The sequence below is a fragment of the Megascapheus bottae genome, chromosome 2 (assembly GCF_031878675.1).
Source record: "Megascapheus bottae isolate mThoBot1 chromosome 2, mThoBot2.hap1, whole genome shotgun sequence".
In the NCBI taxonomy this organism is placed as follows: domain Eukaryota; kingdom Metazoa; phylum Chordata; class Mammalia; order Rodentia; family Geomyidae; genus Megascapheus; species Megascapheus bottae.
In genome coordinates this window covers 2,350,316-2,371,678 of record NC_143510.1, presented here as the reverse complement: position 1 = coordinate 2,371,678, position 21,363 = coordinate 2,350,316, and the positions used below count along the sequence as shown (strand labels likewise).

The 21,363-nt window shown below is 44.5% G+C and overlaps 1 protein-coding gene across 1 annotated transcript in view; it reads right to left on the bottom strand.

Annotated features, from left to right (window-relative positions):
- Nucleotides 1-17,490, bottom strand: part of Fgd4 (FYVE, RhoGEF and PH domain containing 4) — a 177,407-nt gene extending 159,917 nt beyond the window's left edge. Inside the window, exon 1 of the mRNA XM_090319510.1 lies at nucleotides 17,325-17,490. Coding sequence (XP_090175636.1) covers nucleotides 17,325-17,490 — 166 coding nt within the window. The remainder of the gene's footprint in view (nucleotides 1-17,324) is intronic.
- Nucleotides 17,491-21,363: the final 3,873 nt, after the last annotated feature.

The following is a 21,363-nucleotide window of genomic DNA, read 5'->3' as shown; positions in this document are numbered from 1 at the left end:
AGCCTCCTGAATAGCTAGTATTACAGGAGTGAACCACTAGAACCCAGCCAAAGCAGGCTTTTAAAAGCATTCAAAGCCAGGCATGCCTGGATTGTGGCCCACAATCCTAGCTACTCAGGAGTCTGGGATCTGAGGATCGAGGTACAAAGCTAGCCTGGGCACTAAAGAACAGGAGACTCTTTTCTCCAATAAATCTCTACAAAATGGGCAGTGGGGCTTGGCTCAAGGGGTCAGAGCCGTAGCCTTGAGCTGAAGAGCTCAGGGACAGAGCCCAGACTCAGGGGTAGGGTAGTAGCCTTGAGCTGAAGGGACAGCGCCCAGGCCCAGAGTTCAAGCTCCATGGCCCACCAAAAAAAAAAGAAAAAAAAGTATTCAACAAGCTGGATGTGTGGCTCCTGCCTCCCACATTTGCAGATCCTATTCTATTTCTTTAAGATGAGTTTTGTTCACAAGGAGTGAACAGATAGTTTACTAAATGGTTTTAGCAGGTACTTCCTTCTTCCCTGGCACTCCCTGGACAAGTACAGGGCTCCCCACCTCCTGAAAGACCTTTGAACAACCTTCACACTTTGCTAGTCCCACATTCTTTCCTCTGCTGCTCATGAACACACCCACAGGTCTTCCCAGAAAGTTACAGGAACTTTACATTTGCTCCTGGACTCCCATTGGCTGAACTTCTGTTAAAGGCCTTTGCAGGAAATCAGTTGTTTCTGTTTGTGAATCAATTTAGGAGAAAACATTTCAAAGGTTACAAATCGACAGTGAATTAAAGACTGGCAAGACTTTCTGCTAAACCCTGAAGAAATGCCACCCACACTGAGCTTTGCGCTTTGCCACAAGTAAGCACTTCTGAAGAGAGAATTCTTGTCAAATATTGTTCAGAGTTCCACAGGACTGCATCAAAGCCAGTCTTCCAAAGAGCTTTTTGTTTTCGTAGAAAAATCTTTTTGCCTTTACTTGTTCTTGTTGTTGTTGTTAGTTTAATTTGCTTTCAGGCCCTTTCAATATATTTCGCTTCAAAATTTTGTCAGAAAAAAAAAAAAATCAAACATGGGCCAAGAGTTCAGCCTAGTGGTAGAGTGCTTGCCTAGCATGCACAAAGACCTGGGTTTGATGCCTCAGTACCACATACATAGAAAAAGCTGGAAGTTGCTCAAATAGTAGAGCTCTGTCCTTGAGAAAGCCCAAGGACAGTGCTTAGGCCCTGAATTCAAGCCCCAGGACTAGCAACAAAAAAAAAATCAAATATGAAATTGAAGGCAGAGTTATTTACTGTCATTCTGGTTTTTTGTTGCTTTTGGTTTTATTATTATTATTAATGTCTGTTTTAGGGCTTGAACTCAGGGGGTTTCATGCCTTCTCTTAGCTTTCCATACTTCCACTTTGACTTTTAGTTAATTAACTGGAGATGACACAGACTTTCCTGCCCAGGCTCAACTGTGATGCTCAGATCTCAGCCTCCTGAGTCACAGACCCTAGCTTAGCGTTTTGATTCCTAACAGTACCATGCTTCCAGAATAGGTTTTGTTGACAATACACGCCTAACTATTTCTTGCCTTAATGTAGTCTACTCTTTCGGTGGAATGTGACAATTTACAAAACAAGGACCTCGCTGGAAGTCTAGGACCACTGAAGAATGGCAGGGGTGGGGTTGGGGGTTACCAGTCTTACCAGCTTCCAAGCTGATGGTTAGGCAAATTTACTTTTATTTTCAAAAGTCTCACAATGTTGCCTATGCTGGTTTCAAACTTCTGAGCTCAAGTGGTTCTCTGGATTTAGCCTCGTAAGTGTGGAGGGTGTGGACAAGTACCACAGAACCTGGCTATCAGCAGAGCTCTTTAACTGTGAATGACAAAGGAATTTATTCTGTTCTAAAACATAGCATACACTGGGAAGGATTTCAATGATATAACTCCTTTGAACAACAAATTTACAGTTTAGCAGAATGAATTCTAGGAAGATGAAACAGGCTTTATCGGTGGGAGGGGGAGTCAAAAGAGCAGGGACAGATGAATGAAGAGAGGAAGGGTAGGCAAATAGAGTCATAATGCTCAGTGTCCACATGTGAAAACAAAACCAGGTAACTTGAAGGGAAGGGAGGGGTTGGAGGAGAATGAAAGAGGGTTGACAGGGATCAAGATGCATTGTGTTTAAACTGACATGTTGACATGAGACCCCTCTGTACAGCTACTCCAAAATAATTTTAAGTTAAAAATTATGCAAAAAAATAAACAATCCTGGGCCAGGAGAGTAGCCTAGTGCAGAGTGTTCTCCTAGCTTGCATGAAGCCCTGTGTTCAATTCCTCAGTACCACATACTCAGAAAAAGTCGAAGTGGCACTGTGGCTCAAGTGGCAAAGCGCTAGCAGTGAGCAAAAATTGCCCAAGGACAGTGTCCAGGCCTAAGTTCAAGCCCCAGGACTGGCAAAAATAAGCAATCCCATAAAGTACTAAGTGAATCATATAGTATGTTTTTATTTAGTGTCTTGTTATTTTTTTTTTTTTTTTGCCAGTCCTGGGCTTGAGCTCAGGGCCTGAACACTGTCCTTGGACTTTCTCAAGGCTAGAGCTCTACCACTTGAGCCTCAGCACCACTTCCGGCTTTTTTCTATGTATGTGGTACTGAAGAATCGAACCCGGGTCTTCATGCATGCTAGGCAAGCACTTTAACCACTAGGCCAAACTCCCGGCCCTGTCTTGTTATTCTTAATGGTTTAAAAAAAATGCTTAATAGTACTGGGGTTTGCACTCATTCAACTTACTGGCTGAGCGAGTGTGCTTTACCACTTGAGCTGCACCTCCAGCCAGGCACTCTGCTAGTTACTTTTAGAGATGGAATCTAAAAGATTTTACTGCCTGGACTGGTCTCTAATCACAATCCCCCAGGTTCTAGACTGCTGAATAACTAGGATTCCAGGTATGAACCACTGGAGCCTGGCCACACCCAAGTTTTACACACACTGTTCTATATTTACTCCTTTGTAATTTTATGAAATAAATTTTATACCCTTATTTTATAACTAAATAGCCTCAAGGAGTTGACTCATCCAAATCTGTGAAGTGGGACACATCAGATTTGAGTCTAGGCCTATCTCACTATAGCCAGGTTTGTCAAGCAGCTTTGTCCTACTGCACTGGGGAGGCTGAGACAGGAAGATGGTGAGTCCCAGGACAGTCTACACTACAGACCAAGTACATAACAAGACCCTGTCTTTAAAAAAAAGAACACAAAAAGAAATGAAGCCAAGGGCCTGGGAGTTTGGCACAGTGGTACAGAGTTTGTCTAGCATGCACAAAGACCCAGTTTTGATTCCTCTGTACCACATACACAGAAAAAAGCTGGAAGTGATGCTGTGGCTCAAGTGGTAGAGCACAAGCTTTGAGAAAACCCAAGGACAGTGCCTAGGCCCTGAGTTCAAGCCCCTGGACTGGAAAAAAAAAATAGAAAGAAAGAAATGAAGCTAGGATCTGTAATCCTAGCTACCCAAAGACAGAGCCAGAAGATCACAGTTTGAAGCCAATCTAGGCACAAAATCTATGACCCAAGTGGTAGAGCACCAGCAAGCTGAACAAGAGTTCAGCTCCATATTTAAAAAGAAAAAAAGGGGCCAGGAACATGGCCTAGTGGTAGAGGACTAGTAAAAGAAAAAAATTCTGTTCTGAGAGTAGCATTTTTTGCCAGTCCTGGGGCTTGAACTCAGGGCCTGGGCACTGTCCCTGAGCTTGTTTTCCTCAAGGCTAGCACCTTACCACCTGAGCCACAGCACCACTTCCAGCTTTTTCTGTTTATCTGGTACTGAGGAATAGAAGTCAGGGCTTCATGTCTGCTAGCCAAGCACTCTACCATTAGGCCACACTCCTGGCCTTCAAAACAAAAATTTCTATCACTCATCAATGCATTTGAGTTGTTAAATAATCAGTTTTTTTTTTTTTTTTTTTTTTTTGCCAATCCTGGGCTTGAGCTCAGGGCCTAAGCCCTGTCCTTGGACTTTCTCAAGGCTAGCACTCTACCACTTGAGCCTCAGCACCATTTCCGGCTTTTGTCTATGTATGTGGTACCAAGGAATCGAACCCGGGTCTTCGTGCATGCTAGGCAAGCACTTTAACCACTAGGCCAAACTCCCGGCCCCTCGGTATTATTCTTTACTCAGATTCCTAGACAGAATAGATTCAGTGAAGATGCAAGGGTCAGAATACATTTTAACCTTGTTCACAAGGTGATCATATTCTAAATGTCCATCTCTACAAAAATTCAAATACATTCCAACTTTGCTAGTTTAAGCACTGGCAGGGAAATTCAGTTAATTATACTCAGAGTAGACCCATGTACATGAAATCCACACACATAAAGCAAGGACCTTCCTGTAAAAGACAGTGTAATTAAAGCTTTCCTCTTTGAAAAGGCCCAACAGCTTCCTGAAAGCTAAAAAATAAATTTAGCTTAGGCACCCAAAGTTACTTTCATGTGTATGGAATTTACCCAACTGAAAGACAGGAAAGAATGGATGTTCAGTATTCCATATGGAGAAGGCTGTTTATAGTGTGTGTGTGTGTGTGTGTGTGCGCACCCACACGTTTGTGGTATTGGGAGGGCTGAGATCCCCTTGCTGCTCAGGCTGGCCTCAAACTCCCAAACACCCTGAGCCTGCAGCAGCCTCTCTGGGCAGAACTAGGCCACCCTGCCCAGCACAAACTGCTCACCTCAGCCTACTTGTTTTAGTTACAAAATTACTCTCTCATGGACTAGAAGCACAGAGCACAGAGTCCGAAGAGATCAACATGAGTGTTCCCCATCATTTTGGAAGTTTTATAGTGTCACACTAATTAGAAGAACAACAACGGAGCTGGTAGCTCGCACCTGTGGTCCCAGCTACACAGGAGGCTGAAATCTGAGGAAAGCTAGCCTCAGAAGGGAGGTCTGTGAGCCAACAACAGCAACAAAGAAAGCCAGAAGTGGAGTTGTGGCTAATCCTTAGCAAAAAAAAGCCATGGGACAGTGCTTAGGCCCTGAGTTCAAGCTCCAGAACCAAGACCAAAAAGAAAGGAAAGAACCAGCTGCGAAAGGCTAGAGATAAGGCCCAGCTTGATGTGTAATTTGCTTTAAATATATTATATGATACTCATCCTGTTTGCTTGGCCAACAGGCTTGTATTTTTTTTTAATGCACCCCATCTAGCACCTATGGTAGAAATGTCCAAAGTCTAAACTTTCTCTCAAAAAAACAGCAGTGCCATGACATGAGAAAGGGTATCAATATTTGTGAAGTAATGCACCTTCTATCTGATGAATATAATGTAACCCTTCTATTAATTACAATAAAAATATATGAAAAAACAGCAGTGATAAGAGTCATGTCTATATTGATGTATTAGTATATCTATTGATTAATGTTATCTAAAACAGTATGCTTTCAGAGTTATAGATAATACACTTTTAAGTTGAAGCATCTCAAATGTGCTAGGTAAACTTAAAGGAATATTATTTTGAAAAATGTACAAATCAGCTTTAAAAACTTGAGGAAAGGGGCCGGGAGTTTGGCCTAGTGGTAGAGTGCTTGCCTAGCATGCATGAAGACCCGGGTTCGATTCCTTGGTACCACATACATAGAAAAAAGCCAGAAGTGGTGCTGAGGTTCAAGTGGTAGAGCTCTAGCCTTGAGAAAGTCCAAGGACAGTGCTCAGGCCCTGAGCTCAAGCCCAGGACTGGCAAAAAAAAAAAAAAAAAAAAAAAACTTGAGGAAAGGAGGAGAGAGTGGAGGATAAACAAGGTTTTTCTGATGTTAGGTAGTTCTTTGGTTTTCTGTGTGCTAGTACTGGTACTTGAACCTAAAACCATGGCGCTGTCCTTTAGTAAGATTGGCATTCTACCACTTGAGCCACAATTTCACATCCTGGATTTTTGCTAGCTAAACAAGAGGACTTTCCTGCTGGCTTTGAACTGTGGTTCTCATATCTCAGCCTGTGTGTGTGTGTCACAGTTGTAGGGCTTGAAATCAAGGTCTGGGTGCTGTCCCTGTGCATCCTTGCTCAAGGCTCTATTAGTTGAGCCACAACTCTACGTCTGCCTTGTTTTTGTAGTTAATTGGAGGTAGGAGTCTCACAGATACTTCTTCCAAGGCTGGCTTCAAATTGAGATCATCAGGTCTCAGCCTTCTAGGTAGCTAGGATTACAGGTGTGAGTCACAGATGCCCTGCCTTTTTTTTTTTTTTTTTTTTTTTTTGCCAGTCCTGGGCTTGAGCTCAGGGCCTGAGCACTGTCCTTGGACTTTCTCAAGGCTAGAGCTCTACCACTTGAGCCTCAGCACCACTTCTGGCTTTTTTCTATATGTGGTACCGAGGAATCGAACCCGGGTCTTCATGCATGCTAGGCAAGCACTTTAACCACTAGGCCAAACTCCCGGCCCCAATGCCCAGCTTTTAAACTAGGTTTTTTTTGTTTGTTTGTTTCCTTTGGTCGGTAATGGGACTCTGTAACTGAGCTCTTCAGCTCAAGGCTACTGCCATATCCCTTGAGCCACAGCGCCACTTCTGGTTTACTAGTGGTTAACTGGAGATGAGTCTCATGGTCTTCAGTGCCAGAGCTGGCTTTGAGCCACGATCCTCCAGCTCTCAGCCTCCTGAGTAGCTAAGATTACAGGCGTGAGCCACTACATCCAGCTTAAACTAGGCTTTCATGTGTCAAGGTGATCCAGCATGTGGGTGCTGAAAATGGAACATACCATAGGATTTCACATATTCACTCAACAAGAATTGAAGCAATATTTGGTTAAATTTAGATTTACGTGAAGCTTTGGATGTTTATTTTAGGATCTAAAAATATGTCTATCCCTTTGCTGTCTGATAAGATAGACCTTTGTGATTCCCTAAACCAGGCTTGTTTGTTTTTCACATCCTCAAGCACCTACCAACCGTTACATTGTTTTGATTTTGTTTTTTGCCAATCCTGAGGCTTGAACACAGGGCCTGGGCACTGTCCCTGGTCTTTCTCAAGGCTAGCACTCTACTACTTGAGCCACAGCACCACTTCCAGCTTTTTCTATGTATGTGGTACCAAGGAATTGAACCCAGGGCTTTGTGCATGCTAGGCAAGCACTCTACCACTAAGCCACACTCCCGCCTCCTACTACTCACATTTACAACCAATTTCTTTCTCTTTTTTGGTGCAATATTTGAACCTGAACCTGTGGCCCTGTGCTCTCACTTGGCTTTTTTTCCTCAAGGCTGGGGCTCTACCACTTGAGCTTCACCTCCAGCTATTTTGCTGGTTCACTGGAGATGAGTTTCCGGGATTTCTTTTTTTCCCCTGTCTGGGCTGCTTCATTTGTCTTTACAAAGCCCATGATGCTGCAAAAGCAAATCTGCCAGGGAAACAACACACAAGCTAGTTGCTGGGTTGCAAAGCTTGGATGTGCTATTAGCTCACTATGAAAAACCAGCTTCCACTGGGGGAGCCTCCAGGACTTGGAATAAAGGGTGCCGGCATTGGCAGGGTCTTCTTCCTTCCTCCAAACCCTTCCTTCCCCTCTTTTCACTGTTTTGTAGGTTTTTTGTTGGGTTTTTTTGTTTTTTTTTTTTGTTTTCTGTTTTAAGGCAATAGACCCAGGGTGCCATTTTCAAGAACCACAGAACAACTTCACTTCAGTTCTCAGTCCAGAGACCAGCATCTCTGAGGGCAGGAGAGAAGAATAATCTTACCTAACTTTTCATTACACAGTGAGTGTTAGTGGCTCATGACTGTAGTCCTAGATACTCAGGAGACTGAGATCTGAGGATCATGGTTCAAAGCCAGCTCAGACAGAAAAGTCAGTGACACTCTTATCTCCAATAAACTACCAAAAAAAAAGGCCAGAAGTGGAGCTGTGGCTCAAGTGGTAGAGTGTTATTAGCCTTGAGTACAAAAGCTCAAGGACAATGCCCATGCTATGAGTTCAAGCTCCAGGACTGGCAGCACACACACAAAAAAGAGGGGAGAGGGTTAGTAAAACTGTAATGCATTTAAAAAAAAAGATGTTAAAGGACTTGGAGGTTATAATTCCTTTCAATATTTCTGGCCAATATTTACCAATAGGATATCAATATATTATCTTTACACATATACATACACACACACACACATACACACACCCATCCATGATCATTTATTGACCAGTAGAAGAGGAAAGGTACAGTTTTATCTGGTTTTGTTTGTTTTGGTTTGGTTTTTGGGGGATGGGGGGCTGTTTTTGTTACTTTGCAGAACAGATAAAGTTAAAAGGATACTTAGCTCAATGTTGGTGTTGGCCTGTTCTTCTAATCCTAGGTACTCAAAAGGCTAACATCTGAACAGTTTTCAGCCCCTGAGATACTTACTTCCAATTACCCAGCAAGAAGATGAAAGTAGAGGTCAGGCTCAAGTGAAAAGGCACAGGCCTTGAATGAAAAGTAAAAGTGTGAGACCCTGAGTTCAAGCCCCAATACAGGCACAAAAGTAAATTAAAAATTAATTAAAATAAAATAGGATATTACAAATAAATATATAACTTCAAAGTTTACTAAGAACATATCACCCTACAAATGATTGGCTGTATCTAGTCAAAAGAATCCCTAGAAAATAGTAGAGAACTCTGAAGTATTTTGTGAGCTTTCCCAAAAGCCTGGTTCTCAGCAAGAATCTAGAAGATCTTTATAGTGTTCCACTTTCAGAATCTTTTACTTGAAAATGGCTCCTCGGCTGGGAGCATGGCCTAGTGGTCGAAGCCTAGGGTTTGATTCCTCGGTACCACATATACAGAAAAAGCCAGAAGTAGTGCTGTGGCTCAAGTGGTAGAGTGCTAGCCTTGAGCAAAAAAAGCTCAGGGACAGTGCCCAGGCTCAGAGTTCAAGCCCCAGGACTGGCAAAAGTAAAAGAAAAAAACGTATCATGTAGATAGGTTCTGGTGACTCACACCTGTAATCCTGACTATTCAGGAAGCTGAGATCCAGAAAGTTGTGATTCAACGCCAGCCTAGCCAGCAAGTCCATGAAACTCCATCTCCAAAATAATTAGCAACATGGAGGTCTGGAAGTATAATTTCAGTAGCAGAGTATCTGGCACAAATAAGAAAGTGAAGCATGAATGCAGAGCTCTGAGTTCAAGCCACAATACCACTACCACACACAAAAAGAATACCCTGGAAAAATATTTCTTCCATTATGAAATATCATTAATCATTATCCATATATTCAGAGAAACTGGCAGTAAGAAATCCATGACAGCGCTGGCGCAGTAGCTCATGCCTGTAATCTTAAGAGGCTGAGATCTGAGGATCCAGGCACTGCAAAGCCTTGAGACTCTTATCTCCAATTCATCACTAGAAAAGGGGAAGTGGTGCTGTGGCTCAGGGGTAGGGCATAGCTTTGACCTGAAGAACACAGGGACAGCGCCCAAACCCAGAGTTCAAGCCACATGACCCACAAAAAAAAAAAAAAATCCATGACAGGGCCACAGTTGAAGCTAAAATGATTGAGCTACTGCCTAGGATATTAGACTCTGAGTTCAATTCCCAGCACTGTTCAAACAGACAAACAGCTGAGTAGTAGAATGCTTGTCCATCATTAATGGTGTCCTGGATTTGATCCCCAGCACTGGAGAAGGAAGCCAGAGAAATGTACAAAGGTTATGAACATAGGTTGAAATCCTGACTTCTTCCACCTTCTAGCCATGTGAACTTGAACAAATTACTTCCCTGTCTGGGCTCTGGGTGCCTCTTCTATTCAAGGGGAATCATAGTTTGCACTTGTGGTAATATATAGCAAGTTCATACACGTAGCGACAGTAGACTATCTGACTTGAAGTCCTCAGTAAATGATAGCTGCTATTATTATGACCCTCAAGCTTATAATTAAGAAGACTAAGGAAGTAGCAAAAAGCTAGAAGCAATATTCACATGCAGCAGATTTTAGCAGAGTAGACAGGGGAACTGTCAGCTTTCTGGGTATATACTGTGATTATTAATAGGTCATATTTAATCATCTAAATTTACTGAAGCAATATTATACAAAAGTATTTTAAAATTTAGGCTGATCCATAGCTCAATGTCACACTATTTTTTATTAGCTTTTATCAGCTATAAAGATATAGGGGAAGGAGATTCCACTGTTACATCATGTGTTTGGCTACTGTCAGTGTCACATGATTTTTAAGACACATACTATCAACTACAAGAAGTATATCACTTTCAAAGATGTTTTTTAAAAAGCATATAATTTAGACTTGGTGACTCATACTAAGAGATAGTGATATTCTAAGTATTAGAAGTTTGCAGTCTTATCTTTGTCTGCAAGAACCATGTACTAAATCCCCACTCTGATCCTGCCTCAATGATGCCCCTGAAACTGTTTTTGGGGTGTGTGTGTGTGTGTGTGTGTGTCTAGGTGTATTTGCCAGTGTTGGGGCTTGGACATTATCCCAAGCTTTTCACTCAAGGCTAGTGCGCTACCACTTGAGTCACAAGGTCACTGCCTTTGTGGTAGTTAATTGCAGATAACATTCTTATGGGCTTGCCTTTCCAGGCTGGCTTCAAACCACCGTTTTCAGATCTCAGTCACCAGACTAAGTCCCTTGGTCTTTTTTAAGTAAGTCCATTGGATAGTGCCCTCTGTGCAACTGGTTGGTCAACAAGCAGAAGAAAGTACTTTCATTATGAGTTTTTGCTTCAAAAAACTACCAGGAACAGTAGTTCATGCTTATAATCTCAGCTACTTGGGAGGCAATCTGGGAAGATTATTCAAGGCCAACCTAGTCAAAAAGCTGTCAAAATTCCCACCTCAACCAACAACTGGGTAGAGTGGTACATGCCCGTCATTCCAACCACATACGAAGCTGACACTGAGAAGTTCCAGGCCAGATCAGGGGGAAAAAACGTTGAGACACTTATCTCAACAGTAAAAGTTGGGTATAATGGCATGTCCCTGACTACAATGGGATAAATAGAATCACAGTACAGGGCAGTCTGGGAAAAAGGGAAACCCTATCAGGTTTCACAGAAGCTGAGCACCAGTATCTTACACCTGTTATCCTAGCTACTCAGAAGGCTGAGAGCTAAAGATCAAGGTTCAAAGCCAGCCTAGACAAGAAAGCCTAAGAGACCCTTATCTCCAGTTAGTCACCAAAAAAGCAACAAGTAGAGCTGTAGCTCAAGTGATAAGAGTTCCAGCCTTGAATATACCAAGTGAGATCACAGGGCCCATACATACATATATACATACATACATATCATAGCTTCAGAAAGGCTGGCAAGGAATCAGGAGGGTTAAAGACAACTAGTTTCTACTAGGGAAAAGGAGGAAGGTGAGAAGGAGGAAGGAGAGGAGATGAGGAGGAAGAAGAGGGGGAAGAGGAGGAGAGGGAGGAAGGCAATGATGTCTGGGTCACCCAAGGGAACAACAGCCACACAGGCCATGATGAATCTGGGCTACTGAGAGAGGACTATCTTTTATTTGAGAAAAGAAATCAAGGTTGCTTGTGTTGAAAGGTTTTAGGAACACTTCCTGACAGAGTAACTTGGGCTCCATCCAGCACAGAAAGAAAACCTGAGGACCACAGTCAGCAGCCAGATAGGCAGGGACTGAAGAACTGAAGAGGAAAGGGAAGATCCATGCCTGGAAACCACCAATTAAACAAAGGTTACCACTTCGGCCATAGCTCCACTTCTAGCTTTTAGTTCGTTTACTAAAGGTAAGAGTCTTGTGGACTTTCCTGCCCTGGCTGGCTTTGAATCCAGATCTTCAGATATCAGCCACCTGAGTAGCGGGGATTACAGTTGTGAGCCATCAGTTTCCAGCTCTAATATAGGGTTTTGTTGCTGTTACTGTGGTTATAAAGTTGATATACAGGGCAGGGAGTTTAGCCTAATGGTAAGAGTGCTTGCCTAACATGTACGAGGACACAGGTTCGAAAATGCTGGAAGTGGTGCTGTGGCTCAAGTGGTAGAGCTCTAGCCTTGAGAAAGTCCAAGGACAGTGCTCAGGCCCTGAGCTCAAGCCCAGGACTGGCAAAAAAAAAAAAAGTTGATGTATAAACATGTAACAGGTATATAAATCAGAGTACATTTTTCTTGAACAATGTCACCCTTCCTACACTCTCTACCAGTTTTTCCCTCCCATCCTCACCCACAAATTGTATAGTTCATTTTCAACGTTCTGTCTAGTGAGTTCCACTGCTGCATTTGTTCACTCCTTATCCCTCCATTTCTGTGTTGACATACTTATTTAAAAAAGAAAAAAAATTGCAAGTGCAGATGGCTCACACCTATCCTAGGTACTCAGGAGGCTGAGGTCTGAGGGTCCCAGTTTGAAGCCAGCCCAGACAAGAAAATCAGTGAGACTCTTATCTCTAATTAACTACCAGAAAACTGGTAGTAGTGCTGCGGCTCAAAGTGGTAAAGTGCTAGACCTGAGCAAAAGAGCTCAGGGATAGTACCTAGGCCCTGAGTTCAAGCCCCATGACTGACCAAAAAAACAACAACAAAACACATATCCTGTCCAAGCTTACAGAATCCCACACACTGCACAAGCACAAATCACATACATCACTGGGAAAACTGTTTCAACCTACTGAAACCAAGTGCAGGCACCCTGAAAGTCCAAGGCAGATGCACAGCTGTTCAATCCCTACCCCAACAAGTCCAGGCTCCTTATCCAGATGACCCCCACAGTGGGGGAACATGGAGTACAAAAGTGTCTCAATGTGCTTAGGGTCACAAGCTTATCTGGAAATACATTTTTTAAAAAGTCCTGACTAGGGCTGGGAGTTTGGCCTAGTGGTAGAGTGCCTGCCTAGCATGCACGAAGACCCGGGTTCAATTCCTCAGTACCACATACATAGAAAAAGCCAGAAATGGTGCAGTGGCTCAGAGTAGAACACTAGCCTTGAGGAAAGCCCAAGGACAGTGCTCAGGCCCTGAGCTCAAGCCCAGGACTGGCAAAAAAAAAAAAAAAAGTCCTGACTACTCATTTTAACTGCTTTTAGAAGGAAATCCTGGAAGAAATCTTCCTGCTTCCTGCTCCTCTGAAAATCTTTCCCATTTCAAGATATATATGTATATATGTATATTTATATATATATATATGTAGAGATATAGATGTATAGACTTATCTCTAGAGATGCATACATATATAAATATATATTCATAGAGATATACAGATATATATGTATTCATATAGATATACACATACAAAGGGATTTGGAAGTGCCTCAGGTTTGATAGGCAAATGCTCTAACCCCTTGAGCCACATCTGGCCATTTTCTGCTCCAACAAAAATAAATAAATGACTGCTTGATGTGATATTATCTAGCATGTTTGTTTTGTGTAGGCATCTAATACACATAATTCACACATGTGAGAAGGCACGTGTATGTACATATACACATGCACACACTCCAGCAATCTTACAGATTACTATTATCTCCATTGTTCAGATGAAGAAACTCAGAAATTAAGAAGCCTGGTCCAATTTCCAGCTAGTGAGGAAGTCGGGCTTGAACTTGGGTGCACCATTCTTCAGAAGCCTGTCTCCTACTTTATTCAGAGGAACTTTACACTCAACCACAGACCAAAGGTAAAGTTCCACTTTATTTTCATTATTTAGGGCCAAACATAAGAGAACTCTAAAAATAGTGGATTTCATAACCAAAAAATATAGCATACCCCAGCTAAACTTAATTCTCTTCCAAGTTCCTGACCTCTCAGTTTTTGTTCCTTCTTTTTTTCCTTTTATGCCAGTCCTGGGGACTGAATTTAGACACTGTCCCAGAGCTTTTTCACTCAAGCCTAGCCCTCTACCACTTGAGCAACACCACCACTTCCAGCTTTTTCTGTGTATGTGGTACTGAGGAATTGAACCCAGGCCTTCATGCATGCTAGGCAGGCACTCTACCACTAGGCCACACTCCCAGCCCCAAACTTCTGGCATTTTTAGTGGTTAATTGGAGATAAGAGTCTTATGGACTTTCTTGCCCAGGCTGGTTTCAGACTGCAATTCTCAGAACTCAGGGTTCTAAGTAGCTAGGATTATAGGTGTGAGCCACCAGCACTTGGCTTTTATTACTTCTTTAAGAGGAAAAGTTAACATTTCAACTGTATTATGTTTATTTTAGTGTCATCTAAGCTGTATGATTTTCACACATAAATCTTTTGGGAGTACTAGAGACTGAACTGTCACTGTTCAGGACTATAGTCTGATTTTTTTTATGGGAATGTACATACATGTGCATGTATATGTAGATATGTATATGTGTGTGCACATATAGAGATACATATATACATGCATGTAAATATACAAAAATACACAGGTATGCATAGATATACAGATAGATAGATATCTATATAAGTATATCTGTATCTCCTTCCATATATATATATATATATGAATAATGGCTTGGTGAGACTTAGGAAAGCAGATTTGATCAAAGGAGGAAGCACTTTCTAATTTTTACTCTCTCCAAACTGAAGAGGGTGTGGTCACCAAGTGGTTGAAGAACCACAGGGTTCTTTGAATACTGCCGACCAGGGTATAGAATAGAGGAACAGTCTCTACTTCACAGAAAACTTACTGTTTTCTACCAAAAACAACAGCAGGAAGAGCTTTTGAGTTTCAGAAAGATTGATCCTGAAAAAAGTAACAAATATAGCAAAGTTGCTGCTTAGGTTCTCTTTCTTCAAGTACTAGGGTGCCTTAGGATCACAGAGGGCCAGTCTTGAGTGAAAAAGCCAAGGGAGAGTGTAAACAGTTGAGTTTCAGCCCCAGTTCTGGAAAAGGGAGAAAAAGTTCTAGGTATTCTCTTGAAATTAAAAATAAACAATATGAAAAATAAATAAATAATCTTGCAATGGGGGCTCACACCTGCAATCCTAGGTTCTCAGAAGGCTGAAATCTGAGGGTCAACAGTTCACGACTAGCCCAGGCAGGAAAGTCCATGAGACTCTTATCTCCAATAAACTACTCAGAAAAAGCCACAAGTGGCCCTGCAACTCAAGTGATAAAAGCACTAGACTTGAGCAAAATGAAGCTCTAGGCCCCAAGTTCAAGCCCCAGTACCAGCACAAAAAGTAAATATTTGTTTAGTAGTAGAGTGCTTGCCTAGCATGCATGAAGCCCTGGGTTTGATTCCTCAGTACCACATCAACAGAAAAAGCCAGAAGTGGTACTGTGGCTCAAGTGGTAGAGTGCTAGCCTTGAGCAAAAGAAACTTAGAGACAGTGCACAGGACCCAAGTTCAAAACCCAGAACTGGCAAATAAGTAAATACATAAATAAATACATAAATAAATGTAAACAAATAACCAAAATAGCTAAGTGTACACTGCAAAAATAAGCAAACATGAGTGCATAAACGAACCTTTCTCCTAAAACACAGCTGCCTTACAGAAACCATCTATAGAGACTGATAACTGTTATCATTCCTTGTAAAAGGGCATTTCATATCTTGTTCATTTCTTCAAAGGGTTTGGAACAAAGTCAGATGAACTTATGTTAATGTTTAGATAATATGGTAATGTAGTCTTTAGAAGTGGGTCATACCTGTAATCCTAACTATTTGGGAAGCTGAGACTAAGATAATCAAGGTTTGAAGCCAACCTCAAGCAGAAAAGTCTGTGAGGCTCCATCTCCAAAATAACCTGCTGGGATGGATTGTGGCTCAAGTAGTATGGTGCCTGCTATGAACCTGCAAGCCAAGCAAGAGGCCTTGAGTTCAAATCACCATGCTGGCAAATAACAGTAATAGTAGTAGTAGTAGTAGTAATAATGGGGAGCTCATTATCCTCAAATTTAAAATAGCTGATTAACAAACTGGCAGGTTAAATAACTTGAAAAATAATAGAAGCATTTTTACTTGAGATGAAAGGTTTATAGTAAATCACACAGAAAATTGGAAGGGATTTCAGAAGTTACTTGCTCAGCCCTCTAGTTTCTCAGAATATAAATTGAGACTAAAATCTCCATAACTGAGTTTCTTGTCTACATATTTCTCAAATGACCATTTCTCTCATCTGCTATGTAATACACAGTATATATATATAATATATATATATATAATTCATCACCCTCAGGCACTGATCAAGATATACTCATAAAATTCTTTGGTAAATGGTGACTCCTCTGTACAACTACTTAAATATATTAAAACCATTTTTTAAAAAGCATGGCCCACATACTTTTCTGCAATATATCTAGTACTTCCGGGCCAAGACTACACCAGAACACTGAAAATATTCAATACTTAAAGCACTTAAATGATCTAAACAGCTCTGCTTCATCAGGACAAAACAAAAATGTACACAAAGAGCATTTCTCTTTCCTTTGACTAAATAAGGGTTTTGTCGCTAAAGTTTGGTACAAGGTATCTCTCCTTGTTACATAAAGTATGAAAGGAAATTTAAAAATAAAAAGTATTGGAAATCAGTGGCGTTCAAGGGGCTGGGAATATGATTCAGTGGTAGAATGCTTGCCTAGCATTCTGGGTTTGATTCCTCAGTACCATATACACAGAAAAAGTCGGAGGGGTCGCTGTGGCTCAGGTAGTAGAGCGCCAGCCTTGAGCACAAAGAAGTTCAGGGACAGTGCCCAGGCCCTGAGTTCAAGCCCAGGATGGGCGCGTGCGCACGCGTGTGCACACGCACACGCACACACACACACACACACACACACTCCCCACAAGTGTTCTAGTTTCAAGATCCCCGGGGGAGAACTGAACGCATTTACAAAACAAAGCAAGCGAAGTGACTTCGAAGAGACTGTCCCAGGGATTTCTTCCCAAACAACATTCCGTGGGAATCCAGCAATGCAAACACTGCATTGCTGACCTCTGAATTAATCGCTATGAAAAACAGCAGCACGAACCCAGTCATCGGCTTGCTGGACTTATAAAAAAGACTCGCCAGTGTTCTCCTACGGTTGGAACTGAAGCATCCTTATTTGAAAAGGAAAAAAAAAAAAAAAAAAACAAAACCCGGGCCACCAAAGCTGGCCTGTCCGAGGCAGGTCACTCGCAGCAGCCAAGGCTGCAGATCCAGAACGAGCGCCAGCCTCCTCCGCCCAAATGCAGGAATGTCACAACGCTCCGACTGCCAAGATCCGAAGAGACGGGTGTTCATGAATTCCTCACCAAACTTTAAAAAGAAAAAAAATACCTTTACTTCCGGAGTGCGCGTCGAAGTGACCGCGAGGCCGGCGCAGCGTCCTTGGGGGGAAAGGGCGGCCCGGCGGAGCGGGCGGGGGACCCGCGCAGCCCGCGGGCCTGGGGTCGCCCCGCGGCGGGGCGGGGGAGCCGGGCGCCGCCTCACCAGTCCCCGGACCGCAGCACTCACCTGGCGCCTCGGCGGACGTCGGGCCCCTGAAGGGAGCGATCTCCGCCCTTCCGAAGTGCGACAGCGGCCGACCCCAGGGCCGGGGCACCCCGGGCGGCAGGTAGACGAGGTTGGACTTCCGTCGGATCGCCACCCGCCTGAAGTTGTAGCCGCCCTCGTCGCTCATGGTGCTGGGCCCGCCTGCCTGCAGCCCCGCGGTGCCGCCCCACGCTGCCCGCCGCAGGTGCTCCACACCCGGCGGGCTTCTCGGCCGGGGTTCCGGACCCACCGAGGCGCCGCCTGGGGGGTCTGCGCGCGACCCCCGGGGTGGAAGGGGCCGCCGCCGACTCGGCGAGGGCTCCCCGCTCCTCCCTCAGCCCGGACGCCCAGGGCCTGGTAGGGAGTCTGGCTCCGACTCCTCCAGAAGCCGCCTCGCCGCCTGGGTCTCTGCAAAGCACCCCTCGCGCCCCAACCTGAGGCGGCCGCGACCCGGCTCCTCCCGTCAGTCCTCGGCCGGGCGTCCGCCGGCGCTCGCGGGCTGGGCTGAAGATGTGCGCGGACTCCGCGTCCTGAGGCGCTGCGGTGCGCGGCGGTGCGGGGCGCGCAGGGCACCCAGAACGCTGCCACGCCCTCTCCCACGCCCCGCCCACAACCTGCTCCCACGCCGCGCCACTCCCGCTCTCGCGGCACCTCCCGCAGCCCGCTCCCGGTCCGGGCACTCCCAGCGCCCCGTCCCACAGCTCTCTCGTGTGTCCCACCTACTAGAGCTCCCGGCTCACCGTCCGCGCCCGCGCCACGCCCACCAGCACTCCCCGCCCACAGTTTGCTCCAGTGCTCCACCCACCAGGCCCCGCCCACAATCCTCGCCCCGCCCACTAGCGCTCTTGCCCCGTCCGCGCCCCCGCGCGCCCACCAGCACTCTCCGCCCACAGTTAGCGCCAGCGCCCCACCCACCACGCTCCGCCCACAATCCGCTCTTCGCCCCGCCCACGCGGACGCCCCGCACCACAGCCGGCCACGCCCACTCCCGGACAGCCACGCCCCGCTCTCCCTCAGGTCACTTTCCATCCGCTCACCCATTGGCTAACGGTGCTGCGCACCTGCAACGGCACACCTGCCGCGGCACACCTGCGCGCCGCAGCCCCGCGGGCTCGCTCCCCGGCCGGACCACGCCCTGGAATCCGGCTAGAAAATAATCCGGAGACTCCAGTCTGTCCCGGCCGCTCGCCACCCTCACACACCCACGCTCCCGGGGCCCAGCCGAGTCCCAAGGCTCTGGGCCGGCTTTGTTTCTTGGTCCTGGGTTGGGTTTCGTGTGCGTGTGTGTGTGTGTGTGTGTGCGTGTGTGTGTGTGTGTGTGTGTGTTCCCGTACAGGGGACGCAGAGCCTGGGCACACCGCCCCTTAGCTTTTAGTGCGAAAGGCTGGTGCTTTACTGTTTGAGTCACCGCTCCACTTGCGGCTTTTTGCTGGTTAATCGAAGCTAATGGTCTCGGGAAGTTGCCTGCTTCGAGCCTCCACCCTCAGATCTCAAGCCTCCTCCGTAGCTGGGATTACACAACGTGAGCCAGAAGATGCCGGCAATCTTTTCTTTCAGAAAACTAAGGATAAAATAAAGAACTCCCCAGCACCCCTTACCCCATGGAATGAAATACTTTTCCCTGTAGATGCTCACTCTGTAGAGAAAGTGTAGCAAACAGACCTGCATGGGGAGGGAGGATGGAACAAAGAAAGGGGTCCATATTAAACGCAGCCGGCCAAGGTGGTTCGCGGCTGTTAATCCTCGCCCGGAGGTGAACCCCCAGAAAGCCAGAAGGGGCGCTGTGGCTCAAGTGGTAGTCCGCTAGCCTTGAGCTGAAGAACTCAAGGACAGTGCCCAGGCCCGAGCTCAAGCCCCAAGACCGACATACACAAGAAAAAAAAAAACCCTAAATGTACGTTGTAAAACTGGAACCAGGGAACTCCTAGCTAATCTGGAGATGGAGATCTGAGGATCAAGGCTCAAAGCCAGCCCAGGCACAAAAGGACCTGAGACTCTTATCTCCAATTAACCTCTAGAAAACAGGAAGTGGGGTTTTGCTATAGGGTAGGGTGGTAGCCTTGAGCTGAAAAGCTCAGGGACAGCACCCAGGCCAGGCAAAATTCAAGCCCCATGACCCACAAAAAAATAAAAAAATGATAAAACATCCTGAATGAGGCAAAAAAAAAAATCTCTTTCCAAGGTCTGAAATACAAAGCATTTGAGGTAGCAGTTTTAGGCGGTTTCATTGAATATTTTGAGTTCTTTATATCATATGCATTTCTTTCTTTTTTGGTTTGAGTTGTTTATTTCAGCTTAATCCCATATATAGAGACAGATATGCTGTGTGCATATACCTATATGTATGTATGTATATCTGTACATGTGCACACAAGTGTACATGCAATATGTATGTGTACACATCATCTCTGTATTTTCAGTTGTAATGTTTTATAATTTTCTGAGTTCACTTGATGTACATCGATGTCACTACAGCGTTTTCTAGTCAAATGCACGTGGCTTGCACAGGCAATCCTAGCTACTCAGGAGGCTGAGATATAAGAATTGTAGTTCCAAGCTACCACTGGAAGGAAAGTCCATGAAGCTCTTATCTCCAGTTAACAACCAAAAAGCCTGAAGTGGAGCTGTGACTGAAGTGGTAGAGTGCTACCTTGAACAAAACAGTTCAGGGACAGTTCCAAACCCTGAGTTGAAACACACATAGTTTTCTAACAGAGAGCATTTTAAAATAACCTTACTTTTATAGCTATATTTTGGATCATTAAATGGAATAAACAAAATTTTACTTGATCTGACGTTATCTTGATTAAGGTAGAATAAAATATTCAATATTATCTTATTGTATAGTCTTATTTTTATATTTTGGTGCCAAACTTGGGCTTGAACTCAGGGCCTGGGCACTGTCCCTGAGCCTTTTTGCTCTAGGCTAGAACTCTATCACTCCAGTCACAGCTCCACTTTGAATATGTGCGTGTGTGTGTGTGTGTGTGTGTGTGTGTGTGTGTGTGTGTAATTGGGGATAAATCTCACAGACTTTCTTGTCCAGGCTGGCTTTGAACTACAATCCTCAAATCTCAGCTTCCTGAGTAACTAGGATAACAGCCATCAACCACTGGTGCCTGGCTCTAGATGTGTTTTTTAGTGTTTGTTTCCAAGTAGCTAGGATTATAGATATGAGCCACCCATGTCTGGCCTGGATGTATTTTTGTGTTTTGTTTTTTGTCAGTTGCAGGACTTGAACTCAGGATGTAGGTACAGTCCCTGAACTATTTTGCTCCAGGCCAGCACCACTTCTGCCTTTTGAGCAGTTAGTTGGAGATAAAAATCTCACAGGGACTTTTCTGCTCCAGCTGCCTTTGAACCTCAATCCTCAAATCTCAGCCTCCTGAGTAGCTAGGATTACAGGCATGAGCCACTGGTGCCTGGCTCTGGATGTGTTTTTTGTTTTGTTCTTTTTAGTCTTTCTTTCTGTTTTGTTAACATAGCTAACAGCCAGTGTGCCACTAATTCATTCTAGGATGCTAAGCACCACGGAGAGATGTTTACATCCCATGTCTCTATGACTGGGCCAATGCTGACCAAAACCTGTATTTTGTTTTCCTTGGTGAAATAAAAAGGCTGTCTACCTCCCATTGTAGAGTTGGGATTGTAGCTCTGGTGTAGAAACCTTATCTATCCAGGTGTTCTGGCTCATACCCATAATCCCAGCACTGGAGAGGCTGAAGCAAGAGCCAGGTGGCCAGTGATTCACACCTATAATCCTAGCTGCTCAGGAAGCTGAGGCCTGAGGACCAAGTTTTGAAGCCAGCCTTGGGCAGCCAAGTTCTGGGAGATTCTTATCTCCACCAAACAACCAAAAGAAAATGTAGATGTGGAGTTGTGACTCAAGTAGTAGAGCACTAGCCTTGAGCCACAATTTAATTCATCGCTTACACAGTCAGATGCAGCCACATGACAAAACTCCTGTGAATCTGTGGGAAGCAATGATAGGTGCTGCCTCCAGGCCTGGCTTATGAAATTC